We start from the raw sequence: 19,272 nt of genomic DNA, 5'->3' as shown, positions 1-19,272 counted from the left end.
ACAGATGTATTGAATGTTCTCAATATTGTTAGACCAGAGATTTATATTAAAGTTAGACCTTGCGCAGTTTTCAGGGTCATTCATATCAGCCTGTGTATCTGGGTTCCACATACAGTATAACACATCTGCTTTTCCATCTCCTTCTTTATATGTTTCAAAACTGCCATTAGTTGTTAATGAAGGACGCAGTGAAGCAATGCCTGCATTAATGTTGATAATAAACTGACACACATGTAGTAGAGTAGAACATGTTTTCATTTTTATCCTTAAACTGCATTTTTCTCACACCAAGCTGTTTAAAAGAAATATAGGCATACATTCTTTTGCCTAGAACCGGATATTGAAAATGATATAGCACTGGATATCTCTTCAGCTTTCATATAGTATTGGATTTTATTCAGCAGAGTAGAAAGTGAGAAACCTTTTAGCTGTACCAATTAATGGAATACTTGATTCTGATTGGTCAGTCCTGGCATTATGTAAGCAAATGCCACATAACTGTTTAAATGACCGTTGTCCCTAGCAACACATTTTCTTCACTGGTTTAATAGGTCTTATATTACTCTGTGGTTCTCACATAATCAAATACATTTGACGCAAATCAATATTTCATGTCCATTTATATATTTATTTAGTAAGTAACCGTGTAATAATGAGGATGATGTGCAGTCATTATTTCAAAATAAATCCTTTCAGGATGCCACATGATCCCTCAGCATCAAGTTTGAGAACAAATCTGGCTAAAAATTCTGAATAGATTAACCAGTTATTGTGAAATGACCCTGTACTTTTCTATAAAATGAGGCACGCTTCTTTGCAACCCCAAATAGCCTATAGTTACAGAATAATAAACGAAAGAGTTGTTTACTCTACCCGTGGTAAAAACACCGTAATGCAGGCCTCCTGTGATTTACTGCTTTAATAATGACTGCCAATAAAAATGAACACTGAAGCCACAAAAGAGAAGCAAGCTACCTGTGGTCCACCCTGCCGCCCCTACTGATGTAAGAGCACGGCTCGGGTATGTCTCAACACAAAGATACTGACTGTGTCATTCACATGTGCTCCGATTACTAAGATCATAGAAGAGATTTCTGATAGAAATGGACACCCATGAAAGAAGGAGGGTCAGCAGATAGAAAAGAGGAAGAGCAAAGAAATGACTTCACAAGATTAGGGTCAGATGGCGGTTCTCGGCTATTAAAAGCTCCATGCTGGGAGTTTTATAATCAAATAGACTCCAATGCAAGACAGGGATTTCAATAAAACAGACCGGACCCTTCTATGCTGCTGATACTGTTTGCACAGCAGGAAAATAAAACTTATGGATCAGAAGAAAGTGAATGGATTCTGAAGGTCACTTTTAGGACAGGCATCACGACTAAGATGGTTTGTGTGTGATCCAGTATACTGTATGTGTATGCTTGTATATGCATTGATGTATTCAGTGTACCATACATTTTTGCATGGCTGCTTCAATTCGTTTCTCTCTCTCTATCTGGAACGTAAGTGTCTCCCTAACGATTATTCAGTTTCTCACTCAGCGCCATTCACATGTCATGTGTTAGTAGTGCAATGTGACAGATGCCAGCCAGAGCCTGCAGGGAGCACAGCATTCCTGTCTCAGCACTTACTGGTCACGGCATTATGGGAATGAAAGCATCTCTCGGGCAGGTCTGTCAACGTAGCGCTAGAACGCCTGGGACGACTGTCAACACCGCTGGTCTGTCATCCGCTTTCCACTCGCCTCATCTCCCGACATCAACGGACCTTACGTTGACATTGACCTTTCCACTGCAATTAGCCACTTAATCAGGAATTAATTATTAATATTAACAAAACCAACAGGGCTTGAGGTTGTTTGTCTCTTTTACCTCATTACCATCCACTAATGACCAAGCCGGCATCTCATTTCCACTCCAAAGGGAGTGGAGAAATATTTGTGCTGAGATTTCAGGTGTTGGTAAAGGGCACTCGGAGATGCCCCATCCTGCTGGAGAGACTTCCCGTCCGGACACCATGCAAGGCAGGAAATGTGCATATAATTACAGTTTGAGTATGAATTAGAAGTTAATGAGAACATTGTTCCTAGGCAAAATGTCAGCCACAAGCATCCGGGCTGTTTATAAAACTAACAGGTTGCAAACTCAAGCACTTCTGTCTTAAGCATTGTACAGTTCTGCCAAAAGTCTAATGCCAGTGGAAGTCAGCATTACAGTGAAAAAAAACAAAAGCCCAGTTTCATTCCTCAAGAGGACGCAGAGAGAGGAGATTAAATGGGAATGAAACATTCATCCTTGTCCAGACCGAATGTGTCCTGTGCCGGGGTGAACCGGCCACCGGATGCACAGAGATGAGGTCGTAGGTAGAGAATGACACTCATTAAAATACCACTTCCTGTGCCGCTAATTACTTATAATTACAGAAAGCTGGAATGATAAGAATTGATGTTCCACCCAGACGAGACGATGGCGTTCGCTGGTCCCCGAGTTCATCGCTTTTTATTCACAGCGTGTCCTTCAGGAAATGAGCTGCTTGGCATGCAGAGAGGTCTGAGATATCTTCCATAGCAGTGTGGTAATTGATGTCCAGCAATGTGATCATAAGTAATGCTCTGTCTATTACTACATGAACTTGCTAAATTACACTGAGCTTGAATATTAAAAAATTCAGATTAGTTTGATGACTTTAGAAGGTCCTTAGAGTTGTTTCAAAGCAACAACATAAACAGACGTTACTGCGCATGCGCGGTTTTGTGGCCCAAACGTATTTTCCGCCACACATCCTCAAAGAATAGAGAGTCCCTGTAGATTATTCCTGATAACAAGCAAAATAAATAACAAGTGAATTACATTTGCCAGAAAGTAAAAAATGTCTAGCCCGTATGTTTTGGGGTTACCATTAGAAGAACCGTTACTTGGCTAAAATTAAATGCAACAAAGTTGCATGACCCATTCAACAAATTGTTTAATAAAATTAACATACAATAAAATGTAACAAATTGTTTATTTAATACAATTATTATAAAATACTAATATTAATTAATATTAATATAGATAAAATATAAATAGCTATATTATTAGCCATTAGCCAGGCCGATCAACAAACACAGACCAGAAGTTAATTTCGGGCATGTGTCAATTTTGCACGTGTGTCCAATGAAACCATCACTATAGTCAACTTTGATGAAACCTTAAGGGAATAGTTCACCCAAAAATTTAAATTCTGTCATCATTTACTCACCCTCAAGTTGTTCCAAACCTGTATTCTTTGTTCTGCTCAAACACAAAGTAAGATATTTGGAAGAACGTTAGCAATTTTCTTTGTTTAACCCTTCACCTGCCTGCGCTTGGGTTCTGCCTCACACCCCGTTTCCTGACAACAATGGTAGTCAGAAGTGCCCCAGAACTGTTTGCTGTCCTACATTCTTCAAAATGTCGTCTTTTGTGTTCAACAGAACAAAAAAAAAGATAAAGTAATTTTTCCTACTATGGGAGTCAATGGGGGGCGAACCTGTCTGGTTATATGCGTTCTTCCAAATATCTTTCTCTGTGTTCATCAGAACAAAGAAATGTATACAGATGTGGAACAACTCGAAGGTGAGTAAATGATGACACAGAATTTTCATTTTTGGGTGAAGTATCACTACCATAGTAGGAAAAATTAAAACAAAAGTGCCCCATCTTAAAAACATCTCATTTTGTGTTAAACAGAACAAAAGGTATATACAATATTTTTTTCTATATGGTACTGAATAATGTCCCAGAACTGAAAATTGCTAACATTCTTCCAAATATCTTTGTGTTCATCAGAAAAAAGATATTTATACAGGTTTGGAACAACTTGGGGGTGACAGAATTTTCATTTTTGGGCGAACTATCCCTTTAATGCTTCTGACTTGCTTGCTAACAGTGATTGAAAGACTTTCTTTAAGATTTAAAGGGACAGTTCACCCAAAAATAAAGATTTGATCATTTATTCAGGTGAAACCTGTATATACAGTAACTCCTCATTTTGTGAATTAAAAAGATAGTTTGGGAAATGTCTCAGTGGTTTTGTGTCCATGCAATGAAAGGCAATAGGGGCTTCTTTCAATTCTTTAAAATATCTTTTGTGTTCTGCAGAATAAAGTCATACATGGCGTGAATAAAAAAGATAAGGATTGTCATTTTGACATGAACTGTCTCTTTAAGTTCAGTCTATCATGACTCTGTACTTCATTGTGTTTGATTTCATTTATGAAAAGGGATGAGAATGATTCTTTACTTGAAGTGTTTCATTATTTTGATGTTATAGAACAACACTTTCACCTATCCTGTGTTAATGTGCAGAGACAACTAAGTCATTCGTAGATTGATTTATGTAAACACTTGTGTAAACATTGGCACTTTTAATCATTGCTCTGTTCGCTTGTGCAGCCCAATATCAACTTGTGGCTCAGCCTATGCGATTTTGAGGCGGGCCCCAAAGAAGACAGGGGTGCAGTAGAATTGTTTGGGAAAACAGAAAATCATTATTTTTCCTAATCTGTGTGGTGCTGCTAGTGACACACGTCACATATATAAGTAGTACCCTAAAATGATATGAGGCCAGAGAACAGTACTCAGCAGGTTTAGGGTAGATATGATGAACAATAGCAGATGTGATAGAGTCTGGTGTCAGGACACAGGTGTTGCCCTCTTTGCTTACCAACTGCCTCTCCCATCTCCCATCCATCTGCCATTAACCGGCTGTCTAGCATCACATCGAAACGCCTAGTTTCTCCATGCACAGCTGCAAAATCACGGCTAATAAGAGTTATTTCATTCTTGAAGTTTTGCATGTTCTTGTCTTGCTTCAGGGCTTGGTTACATTCGGTCTGATTTTTTGCTTGTTTTGAAATGTGTGAGATATGAAGCAATCATAATTTCAAATGAACCAAATTTACTTCAGCACAGAATGCATTTGTCACCTGATGTAGATCAAGCTGGATCTTGGGCCTGACAGTGAGCTTTATTGTATTTTCAAGGCTGAATTTCAAAATGAGGCTGTCCTCTATACTGACAACTCAGCACAACGAATCTGAAATCTGAATATCCCATGTACCATCAGATATACCTATTTCAGTTTAAATAACTGAGCAGATATGAAGTGCAAACTGAAGCTTGAGAATGGAAGTGGTCGTATTACACAAACGTTTGTCTTTACGTAAAAGGGAAAATTAAGGAGAACAGAAAATGAACCCTTACATTCTCACACTTCATTGTGAATCTGACTGACATGCACCTGCTGACATGCAGAAGTCAGGCGCTACGAACAGAAACAGCACAGCTCTGCTAAGATTGGCACGCAGGGCACTGCCACATAACTCAAACCCTGTCCACGTTTCTGGAAAATGTCACACCACAGCATCTCTTTAGAAGAATTCAGTATTCTCCCCTGCCCGCTCTTCTTTACTTATGTTATGGCAGACAACTGCTGGAGGTTTTTTCTCATACGTTTAAATGCATCCTGAAGTGAAAGGCGAATTAGTACACACCACAGCAGAGAAACACTATTAAACTAAAAGCAACTCCGACTTTTAAAACATCTTTACAGAAGAAAAAACACCACAGTTAGCCAAAACAAATGAATATTCAACAACCCTAACTAGTAAACACAATGCACATAACACAATATCTGGCACTGCCACAAACTGGCATGAAATCATGTCACCCCTACCAAACAGTGAATGGCAGCTCCATTTTTGAATGGCCTCATGACTTGTACTGCTGTTGCCATTCTTGTGGTATCCATTTTGTTGATGCCAGTTTACAAGTCTCATTTGACTTTTAAACGTATTATGGTCAAAACACAATGAATATAAAGTGCATGTGTGTCAAAGTGTTTGATGCTAAATGTCTCCAAAAAGACAGTAAAATGTCAATTGTAGGGTTTTAGCTTGTGCTACAAGCATGAAAATTATTTCAGACTTGGGTTTGAAATTTTCAAAGGCAAACGTAGACTGCACCACAGGTTCCTCATAGGCGTTCACGAGGGTTCTTTAGTGCGCAGGTACGACGCTTGATAGTGGGTTTTGTTCCTAGGCAAAGTCTATTGAAATAACAATTGTTTCTGTATTAAGCTTTGGGCCTCCTCCGAGGAAATCTGCTTTTGCAGAGAGAATAGAAACGCTAGACAATTATCAAAGGTTTTGTAAAGTGTCTCTAACCTTACCCAAAAACGTTTTGAGATTAAGTAAAGTAAACTGGGCTAATAAACACTGTGACCACTAGACAGTATGATTCATTTAGTTTAGACACAGATGGTTTTATCTCGTGAAAACTAGCTGACAGATAGCCTATTACCTTTCTCACACAGACAGCTTCTTTTATCAACTAAAATGTTTACACTTTATAATCTAATAAGAGACCTTCTACGTTAAATTATATCATGCCCAAGAAAACCCGTTGAACCCACCAAGAGAAATTTAGGTATTGAAGGCAAGCAGACGGCACAACGCTTTCCGATGAAAAACGGAGCATAAACTGCAGTGCGGCACCCACCGCCAGCATCTTAAGAAAATATTTCGTGATATGATGAATATTTCAAACGCGGCTGCGTTATACCGAGCGCACCCAGAGGTAGACAGCCACGATGAGAAAACTATAAAAGGCCCTATGTGATCTGTAAGAACTTTAAAGTCCTTCACATAAACTTTTCAAAACCTTTGTGCGACAATCTCTGTTCTTTATATCTTCATTTTATAAAACCATTTATGCCACATTCTACAGCTGGGAATTTAAAAAGTAAATAAATAAATTCCTATCCAGCGCAAGAGTATTTCGACACGATTCTCATAAAACCCATTGAAAATCCCAGTAGCCTATCAAAACCCGAGCTTCGTTTCAAAAACAGCACGAGCGAAAGTTGTAAATTGCACTTACCCCGTTTAAACATGTTGGAAATGGTTAAATCTCGGTCTGCTCACTCGGGTGCATTTATTGTTGTATTCCAGTCGGAGCGTGACTTCACACTGTCAATAAGATGCCAAGCAATCTAGCAAATGTTGTTTGATTTAATCGGAATACATAAACGTATGGTGCAGCCAGCTGCGTCGTGAAGAACTCCTATAGCTCAGAGACTTCTTGCCGAATTCGGATCATTTAGGCTATCGCAAGACTCTTTTCATCCGCTGCGGTCTCAAGCAAATATTTTAGCAGATGCAAGTCCAAAAGGAGCGCAACACATTCTGCAGTAATAATTGGTGTTATCCACTCAGACTGTCAGCCATAGAAGGCACACAGGCACCTGGTGGTTCTGGTGTATGTTATCCAGAACGCTCTAAACGCGGTTATTGGCTAATTTTAACCCGTTTGAATATCAGGTATTCCTCTAAAGCAGAGACGTCGGGTAAATTCAGCAGATAGTCCTCAATCCGATACGCAGGAACTCTTCTGTCGGTCTCTCTTGCACTCTTTTACGAACTATGGGGAGGTGTCCCACTGCCTCCATACGGAATCTCTAGCAATCCACATTGAAAGCATTTTGTACAGATATTTCGGATCTCCGCAAAAGACAAATGAGCGCTAGACCCTTACATATCGAGCGCAAGGAGTGCGTGCTGCAGAGTCGAGCGGCAAAGTGGGAAAGGTGTTTGTTCGAGCAAAGAGGTCGGACAGATGATGCTCCAGCTGAGAGATGCGCGCTTGCCTTTGATTCTTAACCGATGTGTCTCTCAGTCCACTTTTGGTCTGATGCTCTCTCTCTCTCTCTCTCTCTCTCTCTCTCTCTCTCCATTTTTTAATTCAATTTCAAGGTACTTTATTGGCATGATTGCGTGTTCTTCCAATATTGCCAAAGCATTCAACAATATACAAAAGACATACAAAAAGTACAAACATTAAAATAGAGTAAAAATAAAAATATAATAATGAAGTGGCTGAGTAAGGCATAAATATAGAATGAAATATAAAAATAAGCATATGTAAGTAAACAAATGATATATACGGAACAATATCAAATGCAGATTTCAGGCAGAAACATGAGAATGTAATAAAGTAAAGTGAGTGTATGTGCATTGATTGTAACAGATTAAGGCAGTAGTTTGTTTTTCTCTCTCTCTCTCTCTCTCTCTCTCTCTCTCTCTCTCTCTCTCTCTCTCTCTCTCTCTCTCTCTCTCTCTCTCTCTCTCTCTCTCTCTCTCTCTCTCTCTCTCTCTCTCTCTCTCTCTCTCTTTACAACTACTGTCTCCAGTAGGCAAACAGGCTAGACCTTGAAAACAACCTTGCTCTGAAATAATATATAACTAGTTACTATCGTATGTGCCAGTTTAAAATTTTAAATAAAAATGATTGCATAATAATAAACTAAAGCTAACTAAAGCTGCTAAACCAAATGCTATGGTCAAATTTGCATATTAAAAATATTTTTTATTGAATAAACTTATGATATACATTTGGAGTAATCACTGTAAATGTAGTGCAAGGAACACCTTTAACTGTATAGCATCAAATGAGTACTATAATATAAATTATTTTAATAATTGTAAAAAATTCAGATTCTATAATGTTTTCAATACTGGCCAAATAAAAAGAGTACTGCAAGACTGGGTCTGGGTCAACAGAATATCAGTATAACAGTAAGCAAACTATATTTAGAATACAATGAATTGACAGATAGGAAATGTAGATCAGAAAGATACTTTTTGGATTTATAAATTGAAGGTAGACTCAAGTCCTTTTATTTGGCATGTGATGGATAAGTCAGTTTTTTTCGTAAATAACTAAATAAATATTACAAACTACAATTCTGTCTCTTTCCCCTTTGGTGTGCAGCTTGGTTTATAGACACAGCACTTCCTTCACTGATTCATTCACTGTGAAGAAGACTTGTGAGTCAAGCTATAGCGCTTCTCTCCATTCACCAGTCAGAGAGCACAGATGGAGTTGAGGAGTCATAAAAGACTCTTTATAAAACTGATTAATGAGGAGACTGCAGACTGAGAGAATGACAATAACACTCTGCACTTACCCAGGTTTATGCTGAGAAAGCTTTGACTTTGTTAAACGGTGTATGGACAATTTGGTTAGTCTGTCTTGCCAGGAATGATGGGTCTATGTATATCTTTGTAAAGGCTGCTGCATAAGCTACAATAAAAGTAAAACACTTATGATAACAATTAATTACTATTTGTATTTATTTTAGCGTAAGAATAAAATTGTTCAGATCCTGTCCTTAGTACATCTGATGCACAATTTTATGGATAAAAATAAAAACGACATAATTGTATGTCCTGGGATGCATTCGCATCGATGATATCGACGTTTGATTTACAGGTCTGTGTTCGATATGTAATGCCTTTTCTCACTCCACGTATAGTTGTTTGCGGAAATATGGCGGCTCCCACTACTGAGATAGAAGCAGTCGCTCCGAAAAAGCTTAATGGTAAAATTCTATATTTTGTTTTGTTTAATGGTTCGCGATGTCTTTAAGGTTCATATTCTCTTTCTTGTTAGGTAATGTTGCGATAAACTGTGGACGCTAACGCTTACGCTTACTGACGCTATGGGATAATAGGTTATATATATATGATATAGCAATGTAAGCTATAGATGACTGTCACTTTAAAGTGCTCTTTGTGGGGAATGCCAATATGAAATCTGTGTTTAAAATGTGTATTTCTCACCTCCACTTACAAATAATACAAAAGTGAAGCCACAGCGGTGGTTTATACCATACATACAGTAATTTTACTGCTAGTTGTAATTTGGTTGTGCATGTGTGTGACAAAAAAAAGTCTAATCGTGACATTATAAATAAATATTGAATACAATTAAAGCAAATCGACATACATTCAGGGAAGAATCAGTTACGTAATGAATGTAGAATTGATAAGAAAAGTTTAATTGTTTTTAGCTTTACCCCACCCCCCCAAAAAAAAATTCAGTCTGGGCAGGTTATTGCTTTGTTTTCCATATTGTAATTTCACATACAACTCATTTATTGTAGCCTCTATTGTCCGAAACAATGATTTTATATTTTTTGAATGTTACTATTTACATTTTGTTTCTTTGTGAATTGATTTTGCTTGATAATTACCTCAATATTTGTTTGAAAATTGCTGCAGGGTCATAATATACATAAATTATTAATGTGGCTTTAATATTGATATTATCAAAAAGGTATTCTTAGTGTCAGCTCGTTTACATTGTAAAAAAAAGTTTGGTAGCTTGTTCTGTAACCAAGACTTTAAGATATGTGCCTATACCAAAAATAATTCTATAGAAAAATATTTGCTGGGGTGAAAGCAAGGTGTGACAGAGCTCCCTAATATGTTAGTACAATTGTGGTCGCAGAATATTAGGTACTGGGGTAGATTTATTTGTCTTTTAGACTAATTACTGTCATTAAATCATTTGTTTGAATTAAGCATATACAAGGACATAAATAACATTACACACTCACACCCATGGAGTTTTTCAGCTATTGTCTCAGTACAGCAGTGTCGCAGCATTTCATGACTGCAGTGAGTGTATGATAAATGATCATGTTTTTATATATTAACCATCAGTTCTGCTGCTGTCAGATCTCATGTGTCTCCTCTTTATCTTACTGTCACTACTTTTCCCCATCCCCTATGTCTGCAGAATCACTGCAGAGACGCTAAACAAATTCAGTGACAACTTACACAGGGATTTTTTGTTCTTGTTTCCTTCACTTTTATTTTCAGGGTTAGTTTTCCTGCCCTTAACACTGATATGTTTTTATTCATGGACTGCTGAAATTTAACACATCTCTTAATAGTAATAAAACCATATAAATACTTACAATTGTTTAATCATGATATAGCCATATAAACTATTCAAAAAAATAAAATATAACAAATAAGGCAGGTATAGCAGAACGCATAGCTGGGAATTACATTATAAATGGTTTATCCGTCACAAACTACAAAAAAAGATGGATGTCACTGACACAGAGCCATTCTGTTGACAGCTGACCTCTCAGTTAGCTGCTGTCCTGTTGGCATGCTTGGCATGCTTGGCATTGTTGGGGCTTGCTCAGTCGTGAACATGATGTAAGCTGTGTAGAAATCTTACTAAATCTTACTACTGCTGCTTGATAAATCAGTATTGCTCTTACTGACCTTTAGGAATTTAACCCACTAACTCTTATTTGTGCCCTGGAAATCATGTCGCTTGTTAAGGAGATGTTTGCTCCTGCCTTTTTGATCTATAAGACAAATGTGACTCTTTTGACTATCCAGGACAGACTTGCATCTCCCCCTTTTTTATATAGCACGAGGTCCGAGAAGAGTGGCCAATCAGATTCCTGATGAGATTCTCAAAGATCCAGAGCTCAATGAAGCCATCAAGATTTTACCAGCCAACTACAATTTTGAGATCCACAAAACAATATGGCGTGTGCGACAAGCCAAAGCGAAGAGGGGTGAGTACATTTCATTCTCTTTAGTGTTCAAAAAGCTAAATGAAATGAAAAGCAGGGCTTTATTATGCATTATACCCATCACTTATCTGTTTTTTATAGTTATTTGCTTAAAGATCAAGTTGCATTTATGTGTCAAATACAAGCGTTAGCTTAGTTGCCTGCTAAAAATGGCCGTAACTCAGACAGATGTTAATCTTGAGTACGTACAGAATAGTATCGTACCCTTCAAATATTCGTAAGAGTCTTTAGTTTGATCACATTTATAAAAGACAGATACAGCTGTACGATTATTTCCGAAAACATACAACGGTTGCGGGGGGTGCGGGGGTGCAGCTGCAGGCCCACAGCGCCAACCCGTTCTCACTCTCGACTCGTCACATATTTACGCTCGGTCAGCGCCCCACTTTTGAACGCGCAGGGTACCCCTTTGGCGTCGTTTTTCGACGAACGGGGAACTGCGTTGCTGTTTTCTAAATGATCCAGACCGAGATGCGTGCAATTCTTAGCATTTCATCATATAACAAACAACTCGTTTCGCAGACCTTTTTGCACCAAAGCTGTAAAATACCTTTACATGAACATGCCGTGCGTGTCTGTGAATGCATGAGGTCGGCGCCCATTTAAAGATAAACCGGAACAGCTAGATGCAGTCGGTTGCGGGAGCCAATACCATTTCACGTTCAAAGCCAATGAAATGACGCGATCGGTCACGAGATACGGGACAGCCAATGGCATCGAAGCTGATGTAACTTCCTCTGGCGGCAAATTTTGAACGTCGTTCTTCACTTGATTTGAGATTTACGGCGGACGGTGATCGCTTTCGCATCTGTTCCTCATACAAATCGACCGTTTCGCGTTGGTACCCTTGGAATATCTATATTTTTGAACGACATTGTGACTGCTTGTATTATGTGTTTTATATTACGATAAATAAACTGTTACATTACGTGCTCAAACTGTCTGAAAAGTGTCATGTAAACACAATTATCCTGGCCATTAAGCTTAAATTAAACCCCGAAACATCATCATTGCAAATTATATCTAATATACATTTTCATAATGACGGTGAAATTCGCGTGCCCTTCACATCGAAAAACGATGCCAAAGGAGTACCCTGCGCGTTCAAAAGTGACGCCGAAGGGCGCTGACCGAGCGTAAATATGTGACGAGTCAAAAGTGAGAATGTGTTGACAGCGCAGCTAATCTTGATGCAGCACAGCCAATCTTGATGGTAAGCGGGTCTTCCTATCGCTCGTCGATTGATGTGTGGGCAGTCTATTTCTTTCACCTTTCCGTGGCCGTGCTTTTCCGGGACTAAGAAAAGTTGTTACGTAATGGATTTTCATGTTCGAAAAAAACTTTCCGAAACCTATATGAACCTTGGGGGTTTTGAACTCTTAGTCTTCTAGCTGTTCTTTGGAACAAAGTGTTCCCTTTAAATTACTACTTTAAGCTAGCTGGGAAAATTGGTGAAAAAATGTATGATGACAGTTAGAGAGTATAATTACCTAATTTTATCAAGACTTCGCTTCTGCAAAATGTGCGGTCATTATCTTATTAACCATCAGATGATTCTGCTGAATAACAGGGAACTGTGATTTTTTTTGCCACAGCTTGAAAGACCTGTATTCTATAAAGTATTTTGAAATATTCTTTCAACATTGACTTTGTATTTAATTATTAGATTATTTGGATTACTAATAACATGGTTTAACAAATCAAACATGCTTTAATCTCAATAAGGTGTCCTGTCTTGAAGGAATATGTGAATTAATTAAACCCAGTTTTTGCCGTTCTGTTGTGTTTTAATCCATATCCACATAGACCAGTGTTTTATCTTTGGTTATCAGTCTTAGATGCTGTGGGCTGTTTTCTCCAAAACCGTGTTATGTTGTTTTGTGAGGATGCTGTCAGACTAGTGTAAAATTATTCCCCTGTGAAAGCAACACTTATAGCTCATTTGAAACGGCTCTAATGAGGTGTCTTACAGTTTTTTAGTGCGACTTAAGCAATTATACGAGGTCTAGCTTTTCACGGTTAACACTCTCTTGAAATAGTTTAGTTTGCTTATAGGTTGGTATAATTTTTGGATTTAGCAAGTGTATCCTGTACAGCTGGTTTATTAACCTGTTCCTTCGTAAAAGTCCTTAAGATGCTCTGTGACACATTTTTTATGCTTAAAGGTCCAGTGTATTAGTGTAAATTTAGCGGCATCTAGCGGTGAGGTTGTGAATTGCAAACAACGGCTCACTCTACCTCTCCCTTTCAAAGCACTATGGTGGCTGACATAGACAAAGATGTTGTCACATTTTCGCTTCTTTGCCAGATGCTCTGTATGGCAGTTTGTCCATTTAGGGATTGTAGAAACAACATGCCGATTTTTAGAAATTAGGCCAGCGATGGCCGATATGTTTGGCCGATTTTCTTTTTTCCATCTTCATCTCATTAAATCTAATTAAGTAATAAGATGTGATCAGTGGCGCAAAAATGGGGTATGCAGTATATGCGATGCATAGGGGCACCGCACAAGGGGGGCGCCATTGTGCCAAAATATTATTTAAAGTTTTTTTAATAAAACATTATAAATAATAAAAAACATAACGAAAAATCATTATCTAAAATGTTTTACTTTCAATTTTGTCTAGCATTTTAAACAAGTTCAGTAAATATACACTCACCTAAAGGATTATTAGGAACACCTGTTCAATTTCTCATTAATGCAATTATCTAATCAACCAATCACATGGCAGTTGCTTCAATGCATTTAGGGGTGTGGTCCTGGTCAAGACAATCTCCTGAACTCCAAACTGAATGTCAGAATGGGAAAGAAAGGTGATTTAAGCAATTTTGAGCGTGGCATGGTTGTTGGTGCCAGACGGGCCGGTCTGAGTATTTCACAATCTGCTCAGTTACTGGGATTTTCACGCACAACCATTTCTAGGGTTTACAAAGAATGGTGTGAAAAGGGAAAAACATCCAGTATGCGGCAGTCCTGTGGGCGAAAATGCCTTGTTGATGCTAGAGGTCAGAGGAGAATGGGCCGACTGATTCAAGCTGATAGAAGAGCAACTTTGACTGAAATAACCACTCGTTACAACCGAGGTATGCAGCAAAGCATTTGTGAAGCCACAACACGCACAACCTTGAGGCAGATGGGCTACAACAGCAGAAGACCCCACCGGGTACCACTCATCTCCACTACAAATAGGAAAAAGAGGCTACAATTTGCACGAGCTCACCAAAATTGGACAGTTGAAGACTGGAAAAATGTTGCCTGGTCTGATGAGTCTCGATTTCTGTTGAGACATTCAAATGGTAGAGTCAGAATTTGGCGTAAACAGAATGAGAACATGGATCCATCATGCCTTGTTACCACTGTGCAGGCTGGTGGTGGTGGTGTAATGGTGTGGGGGATGTTTTCTTGGCACACTTTAGGCCCCTTAGTGCCAATTGGGCATCGTTTAAATGCCACGGCCTACCTGAGCATTGTTTCTGACCATGTCCATCCCTTTATGACCACCATGTACCCATCCTCTAATGGCTACTTCCAGCAGGATAATGCACCATGTCACAAAGCTCGAATCATTTCAAATTGGTTTCTTGAACATGACAATGAGTTCACTGTACTAGAATGGCCCCCACAGTCACCAGATCTCAACCCGATAGAACATCTTTGGGATGTGGTGGAACGGGAGCTTCGTGCCCTGGATGTGCATCCCACAAATCTCCATCAACTGCAAGATGCTATCCTATCAATATGGGCCAACATTTCTAAAGAATGCTTTCAGCACCTTGTTGAATCAATGCCACGTAGAATTAAGGCAGTTCTGAAGGCGAAAGGGGGTCAAACACCGTATTAGTATGGTGTTCCTAATAATCCTTTAGGTGAGTGTATATTTTATTTAATCAAGTTATTATGTCAAACAATCTTTCTTTGACAGTCAAATGACCAAATGGATCGAGCAAAGAAACTTCCCAAAGCGTAGAACAGAACATGAAAATGAAAAACAAGTAAATTGACAAGTAAAACCAATGTCCAAGTGGATAAATATCGATTATCGTTTCATCTCTGTAGATCTTTAAGTTATTTAGCGTTGCCTGATAGGTAGTTCATATCATAATACAATATCAGTTCACCTCTAGGCCTACATATTTGTCGCTTATAAAATAAGTCTATTTTTGTGAAGGAGCTTTATAATTACATTCGGGAGAGTCCTAGACGGTTGTTAAAGCTGTTAAGTCTCCCACTATCACACATATAAGCTAGTTATCGGGTTCTTCATTAAACGCCGGACGCGATTTCCCCATATGACGACGCAAGCTGTGCAGTTTGAACGTCAGGCCCGTTTTCTTCATATAATGCGAGCAGATGCATCTTCTGGTAACAGCGCGCAGCACAGAGCACCAGAGAGATTGCGTGTGGACAGTGAAACAGCGTAATGATTGATGACCGAGACAAGAGCGCAAAAGAACGTTTGTAAATAAAAAATAAATTCTGCGTTCAATGTAAGTGTGTTTGTCTTTGTTTTACTTTAATGATGTGTTTTCATAAAATGTGAACCACAAACTAAAAATGTTTTAAAGCAAGGGGACAATCCAAAGATTTTTTATTTATTTGCGTTATAATGTCTGTTATCCATCTTATTTAGTTTTTCAATAAAAGTTTAATTATAAATGCACAGTAAAGGTATGTTTAACATAGGCTATTTTATTGTTGTGTTTTTATTAAATATTAATGAACCACAAACTAAGCATTCGTTTTAAAGTAGACCTAAGTGGGAAAAAACAAAGACCTTTTGTTTATTTGTGTTATACAACGCGAGTATATCATGTGATACGTCTTATTCGTCTTATTCTGATAATAATAAATAATGTTAATAATGCTTTTTGTTGAAGGAAAGGGAATAATCTAAATGTATAACTTTGAAGATCAAAATTTCCTCACCAGCACATCTCTAATGGGCTACAACTGGATTGTTACTTATATTTGGGATATTTAAAGAAGTATTATTGTTTAAAACTGGACAAGCTTTTTTGTTAAAGGTATTAAATGTCAAAATTCTAGACTACATAAGTGAAACTCACTTTTCAAAGAATACAATAAATAACCTTATTTAAACCAATACTGATCTCGCACACCCCTCAGAAAATGTGCAGTTGCGCCCCTGGATATGATACAGAATATTGCTTAAATTAAACATTTATTGAATGTCTTTTCAAATCAGTGCACTTGATTGAGAAAGATTGAGTAAGTGTATATTGCAGGGTACAAGATAGCAGTCTAATTCATAGCAATAATACATTGCTCAAAACTTGTAAGCACCTTCTCAAACTGTTCTGAAGCATGCTTTTTGTTTATGTTTGTTGGCAGACACTGCTGTTAGTCAAATGGTCATAATCTAAGTTCAAACAAAAATAAAAAAATCACTCAAATTACACAGCCTGCTGCTCATATCTGCGTTTATATTTAGCATTTAGCCTTTTTCTAGCCTGACAGGAAAGTAGACACTCTTGTGGTCGAATGTGTTTAAACAGCCGCAAAAGACCGCATACGGACATAATGCGTAAACGAGGGGAAACAACAAGTCAGGATTTAAACTTTGGCTGAAGACTTAAAAGTTTGGTTTAATGACGAAAAACCAAGCAAGCAGAATGTTTTCTCTCCCTTTCATATTTCTAACACACAGTTACAGTGTTCAGCGTGTCTCGCGGCTGTCAGAGCAGAAAAAAACCTGCTTCTCTCTGTATGTTTATCTGCCCCGGTCGCGTTCATTTGTAAATTGTGTGCACTTAATTCGTCCATTTGAAAGATTGACCAAAATGCATCTTAATACCAAGTATAAACAGAGTCCGACCCACAGACACATTTAAGCAGGAAAGTTAACATGCACGTTTATCCAGAAGTTTCGTCTTTTAACAAGGCATGGGTGTAGAGTGCGAGTTGCTCTGTCTCACTCAGAGTGAGAGAAATTCATCTGTCAATGCGGACAACTGTACTATTTATGGAAAACTGTTCTAATTTTCTTGTGAAGTTATAAGGTAGTTAAAAAGTTAGCAGGCAGAGGGGGACACCACAGTGTTATGCCGCAAGAGGCAGCGTCGCTGGTTCCACAACAATTCTTAGCTGCTCACAGATGCACCTGCCTGTTAATCGGCCAATTTGCGGCACAATCGGCCGATGCCGATTAATACAAAAATTCGATCAATCGGTTGACCTCTAGCATGTATATAGAAATAGCTCATTTAATAAAAACACAACGCTTCCTTATATTAGTTCTTTATACACCTCTGAAGACATAGTTAGGCCTATGTATATTATATTGCATTTCTGTCAATAGATCCTCCAAAAAAAATTTTAAAATAAAAATTTCTTTGTTGGACTTTCATTGTAAATGTCACAGATCCTGTGATCTGATTTAACCCAGAATATTACTAATATATATATACAGTTAGGGCCATAAATATTTGGACAGAGGCACATTTTTTGTTATTTTAGCTGTGTATCAATATGTTTTCAAGTTACAGTTTTATAATAGATATTGTCTTAAAGTACACACTCTCAGCTTTATTTAGAGTGTATTCACATCCAGATTAGCTGAAGGATTTAGGAATTACAGCTCTTTAATATGAAGCGCCCCCCTTTTTCAAGGGACCAAAAGTAATTGGACAGTTGAATTAAAAGCTGTTTTATTCACATGTACGGGCTTTTCCTTAAATAATTTTGTCATAAATGAAGCATGTTAAAGTAGGGATGTAACAATTCACCGTGAGCCGGTTGAAAATCGGTTATAATGAGTGACGATTCAAATCGGTTGAGGTGTGAACTAAATCGCAATAAATTTTTTGAACAGCAGGGGCCGCTATTTTCACTGCAAACCTAAACATGGATGCTGATATTTCTTAAATGCAAAAAAATCCAAGAAAAGCACAGACAGTATTAGTTTGTTTATATTAAAGAGACTTTTTCTATTATTAATTTGTTATAAAATCGCAGTTTAGTTTTGTTATTTGAAATAAAACATTATTTTATTATGCAAAGAAACGTGAAGCATATAAGAAATAATGCAAGGGAAGTGGTTCATTTCTAATTTGTTTCAACTCATTTTTTAAAAATAAATCGTGAGTAAATCGTGAATAAATCGCATCGTGACATCAGAATCGTGAATCGCATCACATCGTGAGCTGAGTGAATCGTTACATCCCTATGTTAAAGGTCTGGAGTTGATTCTACATGTGGTGTTTGCATTTGGAAGCTGTTGCTGTGAACCCACATCATGGGGTTCACGGAGATCTCCATGCAAGTGAAACAGACCATAGCTAGATTTCATTATTTAATAATCGTGACAGCCCTACTATTAATATCATAAATTCTATATGTAGATACAAGACGTTATGTTTTATAATCTGTCACAAACCTATATAGCAAACAGTAAACTGACTGACAGCTAAAAATACTTTATTACTGCTGCATTTTCGTTTACTTAAGCGTTACAGAAAAAGTGTCCATTTATTTACCTGCTCTTGGTGTCTGCAGGTCTTTATATGCGACGCGTCTTTGGCGGGAGAAGCAGCGTTCACGGAGCGGAAAGGGTTCAAATGAAGCGCGTTTGGCGCGAAATTAATATATTAGAGGATATAGCCGCAAAATATAATCAACGTAAATGTCCCTGAGTGCGCGTGATGTGTACATCTCAGTTATGTACACGCGCTGCTCAATTTAAACCACAGAAATAGTATTGATTTTTTTTAATGGTTCATTATGTCTTGCAGCCCGGATGGAACGAAGGATAATCTGGGTGAAAACCTGTCATCCGGTGGTAACTGGACTGTTGCTTGTCAGGGGCAGGGCATGCGTATTTTCAC

At 38.0% G+C, this 19,272-nt stretch overlaps 2 protein-coding genes across 2 annotated transcripts in view; one reads left to right on the top strand and one right to left on the bottom strand.

Annotated features, from left to right (window-relative positions):
- Positions 1-7,672, bottom strand: part of rtn4rl1b (reticulon 4 receptor-like 1b) — a 131,843-nt gene extending 124,171 nt beyond the window's left edge. The window contains exon 1 of the mRNA XM_057351765.1: positions 6,906-7,672. Coding sequence (XP_057207748.1) covers positions 6,906-6,918 — 13 coding nt within the window. The 5' untranslated portion in view covers positions 6,919-7,672. The remainder of the gene's footprint in view (positions 1-6,905) is intronic.
- A 1,636-nt stretch (positions 7,673-9,308) lies between these two features.
- Positions 9,309-19,272, top strand: part of dph1 (diphthamide biosynthesis 1) — a 75,842-nt gene continuing 65,878 nt past the window's right edge. Inside the window, exons 1-2 of the mRNA XM_057351221.1 lie at positions 9,309-9,405; positions 11,260-11,409. Coding sequence (XP_057207204.1) covers positions 9,315-9,405; positions 11,260-11,409 — 241 coding nt within the window. The 5' untranslated portion in view covers positions 9,309-9,314. The remainder of the gene's footprint in view (positions 9,406-11,259; positions 11,410-19,272) is intronic.

This window comes from Triplophysa rosa, linkage group LG14 (genome assembly GCF_024868665.1).
Source record: "Triplophysa rosa linkage group LG14, Trosa_1v2, whole genome shotgun sequence".
In the NCBI taxonomy this organism is placed as follows: domain Eukaryota; kingdom Metazoa; phylum Chordata; class Actinopteri; order Cypriniformes; family Nemacheilidae; genus Triplophysa; species Triplophysa rosa.
The sequence above is the reverse complement of the archived record's forward strand: the minus strand, read 5'-3'. Positions and strand labels throughout refer to the sequence as shown.